We start from the raw sequence: 4,814 nt of genomic DNA, 5'->3' as shown, positions 1-4,814 counted from the left end.
TTATTTCAGTGTTTCTTTTATATCTTCCATTTTGGATGTTAACCGACTCCTGTCTCCTCAGCTGGACCTCCGTACCCCCCCAACCAGTTTGGAGGAGGAAGAGGCAACTACGACAACTTCCGTGGCCAGGCGGGCTACCTGGGGAAGCCACGCAACCTCAGGTGAGACTGTACGTGTGACCTTTATCCCGTTACGAAGTCGGTGTAATTCTCAGTGATGGAGAAAAGCTAGATTTGACTTGTTAAACATTTCTGTGCTCTCTTGCACCCCCACCCCTGGTGTTGGTTTCTTCCTCCTCACATTTCTGCCTCCTAAGAATGTCCAGGGGAGACCCACGCCACGTGATTGAATATCGTGACCTGGACGCTCCAGATGACATGGATTTCTTTTAGAGGCTTGGAGTTTTATGTTGACTTTTTTTTTTTTTTTTCAACACTCGCTGTGTTCTGCTCCACTGCCTGATTTTTTGTTTTCTTTTCTCATGTGATTTGTAAGATTCTGCTGTAATCTGCTTCTTAACAGTTTCTCCAAATAAAGTCATCATTCAACCACACTGACGGTTAAAACCAAATTAGGGTATATTTTATGTTTTTGTTTATTTTAAAGTTGTACTTTTCTGCCAAAATGTTCATTAATTTATTAACTTAATTAGATTCATGTGTAAATCTAATTAAGTAATAAATTAAATTTAAGTTAAATTATGAATGCACTTCAAAAACGGGTTCACATTTAATGAAAATCCTGTGAAATCTTGCCGCAGTTTGGAAAGGGTAACTTTGTCGCCCTCAGGTGGGTAAGTAAGGGAATTCTTTGACGATATTGTACTGGATGTGAATTTCCAATAGAAATTTCTATTGGTAACGGTGAAAAGTAATTATTATTTTTTTTATTATGTTTTATAAAAATATATTCATGCATGGTGCTGTTTCCAGCTAAGTCACAGCTGAAGGGATTATGTTAAAGTCAGGGTGTAATGTTTAACACTAAACTCGTGGATTCAGGGAGATGTTATGGTATAAATACAAAAAAAACCTTGTGATAACTGTACTGTGACGGTCTGATCTGTGGTGTTTTGTCCTGACAGGAGCTCAGATCTCAGATCAGCCTGAAACAAAAGTCAACGTCCGCTCTGTCTTTCAGTTGTGGAAGAGAAATGTCTAAATCAACTGCAGCTTGTGGTTCTCAGAGAGTCCACAGACGACCTTGTGTCGATGAAAGAGCTGCGACAGAGCCTCCATGTAGAGCCCGTGGTAGTGGTCCACCTCCTCCTCCGTGGGGGACACGATCTTCGGCACGGAGATGGGACTTCCAACTGAAAGAACCAAGAGAGCCACGGGTAAATGGACTGAAGGGATGTGGGTCACAGATGATTTTTTTTATTATTATTTATCTCATCAAATATTCCAGTGAAGTATACAGTATTCTATAAGTAACATTGTTACAACATTATGTCGTACTCTGAGTTTGAATCTGTGGTATGTGTGTTTTCTTTGGGGGATATGTCGTACTCTGAGTTTGAATCTGTGATATGTGTGTTTTTGGGGGGTTAAACCCTCTGCTAAACTTCACATTTATAATTTTCTGGTGCGCAAAAAAAAAGAAAAGAATATTGTTTATTTATTTATTTTCCCACGTTCCTATAGGACAGCGGTGTCAAACTCACATTCACAGTTGGCCAAAATTAAAATCTGGGACAAAGTTGCAGGTCAAACTTTATATAATAATATTTTATTCTATCATATTTTCACACACTTCTTACTCTGTGTATTCACTTGTTGTTTTCCCACCAAGGTCTATAAATGTTTCCTCATGACATAAATGAATCAACCCTCAGGTACCATCCATCTACAGTATGTGTTGTATATGATATATATATATTTTTTGTTGTCTGAGTTGATTTGTGATTGAACCAGTGGGGCGTCTCCTCACCTCTGTGTCCTGAGTCCTCACTGTAATCATGGTAATAACAACACTCACCCACTGTGGTGACTGGAGTCCTGTAGGGCAGGACGCCAAACTTCCCACCAACAAACAAACAGGGAGCGAATCCCATGATGTTTTTAAACAGGTCCTGACACCGACGGCTGAAGCTGCCCTCGGAGAAAATCACCTGCCTGAAGAGCTCGTTCTCCCCGAAGGAGTAAACAGGCACCAGGTCAGCCCTGGAGGAGGACGAGGAGGAGGAGGAGCACAACAAACCAGATCAGTGTGTCCAGCAGTGTCCTGCTAACTGTGTGTGTTCATGTGTGTGTGTGTGTTACAGCGTCCACTCACCCAAACTCCAGAGCCACCCTGACAAAACCTTTCCTCTGCTTCACCACCACTGCGTTGACTCCAGGGGAGGATGCCAGCGACTCGGCAGCGCCCCCTATCACGATCACCACGGCGTTGCCTTTCCCGCTCTTGGACAGGAGGTGGGCCAGGCTGGGTTTGCTGACGGGGTAGAGGCCTGTCGGGACAGAGTGAGTGTTTGACTTCACCTTCAGACTGTGGTTCTGTTCAAAGGCCGGAGGAAAATGATAAAAACATGATTGGAGCTGTGATAACCATAGGCTACAGTGACCTTTGACCCGCTCTCTGGTTTGGAGCGCGGAGGTGTTTACGTCTTACACCGACACTAATGTGTGATCGTTGATAACGTCTTAAAGAAGCCGACTTTCAACAAAATGTTTCATAAATAGCTTTTAGCTGTGAATATATATATGTACATATATTTATACATGCACATATAAATATATATGTACATATATAAATATACATGAACATATATATTTGTATATGTAATACAGTACATATATTTATACATGCACATATAATTATATATGTACATATATTTATACTTGTACACATGTAAATATATATGTACATATATTTATATATGTATGTTCGTGTTTGTATATATTGTGGTGTGTTTGGTTGTATGTCTGTGCTGTATATGTCTCTCTGAGTAAATATTTGTATGTATGTCTGTTTATGCATGTATGTTATTGTATTTATATATTTATGTAACAGTACTAATTCTACACTAGAATATATTACTGACATAGATGTTGGGGCGTAAGGTATTCTACACTAGAATATATTACTGACATGTTGGGGCGTAAGGGCAAAGGTCTAAAGTTCTGGTGCTCTTGGGGCAGAACCTCCCCCTCGGTCTCTCTCAGTCCTGGTCGTGCAGAGTTCTGCTCTTACCTGCGCTCATGATGTAGTCCCTGAAGAAGGGTATCCTGAAGAGTCCGGCCAGGATGGCCAGGCAGGGTCTGAGTCCAGGGAAGAGCTCCGAGAAGCCACAGCTGTCTGTGCCGAAGCAGGTGAAGGCTCCGGCGCTCATGATGCCGTGTGGATGACAGCCCAGGATGTAGTTCTTCTTTGGACTTAGCTCTGCCGTCTTCAGCAGCTGCACCACATGACCACAGGGATGTGTAAACAACAACAACAATGACAACAACAACGTCCACTTCCTGGTCTTTAAATCTGACAGGATGTTGGATCTGTTTTGAAAATGAATCTTCCTGTCCGTGAACCAGCTGCAGGATGTTCACGCTCACGTCGTCCTCTGGTACAGACCTCTGGTACAGACCTCTGGTACAGACCTCTGGTACAGNNNNCTCTGGTACAGATGGTACAGACCTCTGGTACAGACCTCTGGTACAGACCTCTGGTACAGACCTCTGGTACAGACCTCTGGTACAGACCTCTGGTACAGACCTCTGGTACAGACCAGTGTCGGTGATGGAGGAGCCAACGGGAAACTTACTTTAACGGGGAAATAGTCTCTGAGATGCTGCCACACTCTCCACTGTCGGACAAACGTCGTTCTTCTGCCACCTGTAGGAGACGTTTAAGAACTACTGAATGTGCCCCCGGGGGGTTTATACTTCATTACTGCGTTACACATTTTACTATGCAGTTGTAGTATTCCTGGAATTACCTTCAGTGTGTGTTTATGCAGTATTATTGTTAATAATATTATTACTAACTTAAAATGATTATTATTATTTTTATATTTATTTTCCGTCCCCTCTACTGAATGTCATGTTAATGTTTTGCACTAATCTGTTGAAATAACACACATGTTCATGTTTCCATGTTTTTATTTCAAACACGTGAAGGTGACACAGTGACATTTATAAAATTACCGACAGTTTCAACCCCGTCTGTGGTCATGAATAAACGCTTCAAATGTCAACCAGAGGTTGTTTGTTTTAATGACCTCTGACCTTCTCAAGGAGTTCAATTATTTTCTCCTTCAACTTAAAAACAAAACAATCACATTATGTCACATAATGATGTCACTTCCTTTACCTCTTTCAGGAGTTTGCCAGTCCGTCACCAGCCAGATGAAGTAGAGCGCAGCCAGCGGCCACAGGCGGGTGAACATGAGGCACAGCATGAGGACGTAACATGTCAGACCTGGGGGACGACAGGAACCACAGCACCGGTGTCACGGTGTGTTAGCGGTAAATAAACACACACACACTTCACGCGGTGGTAGCGCTCTTACCCAGGAACAGGAAGGTCAGGAGCCACTGAAGAGCACTCAGTGTCTCCAAAAACTCCTTCCACTTGGTTTTCTCTTCACTCATTACTGCAAACTGGAGCAGACACAAAAAAAATCAGGCTGTGGTTTCTGACTGAACAGGTCAAATTACACAACGTACACCTAGAGATAAGGAGGAAACTTTCATTATATTTGAAAATAATCCACATGGTACTCCCTGGTACAATGTATCATCTGTATAAGATAAAAAAACCCCCCCCTCTGATCCAATGACTGACTCGTGTTCAGACCCACGGGCTGGTTTATACAGCAG

General features: G+C 42.4%; 3 protein-coding genes across 3 annotated transcripts in view; 2 read left to right on the top strand and 1 right to left on the bottom strand.

The window, feature by feature from the left end:
- srrt (serrate RNA effector molecule homolog (Arabidopsis)) overlaps positions 1-557 on the top strand; it is an 8,085-nt gene extending 7,528 nt beyond the window's left edge. Inside the window, exons 19-20 of the mRNA XM_017041487.2 lie at positions 41-161; positions 317-557. Coding sequence (XP_016896976.1) covers positions 41-161; positions 317-392 — 197 coding nt within the window. The 3' untranslated portion in view covers positions 393-557. The remainder of the gene's footprint in view (positions 1-40; positions 162-316) is intronic.
- Positions 415-4,814, bottom strand: part of mogat3b (monoacylglycerol O-acyltransferase 3b) — a 4,779-nt gene continuing 379 nt past the window's right edge. Inside the window, exons 2-8 of the mRNA XM_008333123.3 lie at positions 4,505-4,595; positions 4,306-4,413; positions 3,758-3,828; positions 3,193-3,397; positions 2,275-2,449; positions 1,978-2,162; positions 415-1,312 (exon numbers count right to left, since the gene is read on the bottom strand). Of these exons, the coding sequence (XP_008331345.1) occupies positions 1,158-1,312; positions 1,978-2,162; positions 2,275-2,449; positions 3,193-3,397; positions 3,758-3,828; positions 4,306-4,413; positions 4,505-4,586 (981 nt within the window). The 5' untranslated portion in view covers positions 4,587-4,595 and the 3' untranslated portion in view covers positions 415-1,157. The remainder of the gene's footprint in view (positions 1,313-1,977; positions 2,163-2,274; positions 2,450-3,192; positions 3,398-3,757; positions 3,829-4,305; positions 4,414-4,504; positions 4,596-4,814) is intronic.
- The window catches only part of nyap1 (neuronal tyrosine phosphorylated phosphoinositide-3-kinase adaptor 1), a 29,290-nt gene continuing 28,804 nt past the window's right edge, over positions 4,329-4,814 (top strand). Inside the window, exon 1 of the mRNA XM_025065587.1 lies at positions 4,329-4,460. The gene's annotated coding sequence lies outside the window, so the exon portion shown is untranslated. The remainder of the gene's footprint in view (positions 4,461-4,814) is intronic.

Source organism: Cynoglossus semilaevis, chromosome 19, assembly GCF_000523025.1.
Source record: "Cynoglossus semilaevis isolate Cse_v1.0 chromosome 19, Cse_v1.0, whole genome shotgun sequence".
Taxonomy (NCBI): Eukaryota; Metazoa; Chordata; class Actinopteri; order Pleuronectiformes; family Cynoglossidae; genus Cynoglossus; species Cynoglossus semilaevis.
Note: the sequence above shows the minus strand (reverse complement) of the source record. Positions and strands in the feature narration are given on the sequence as shown.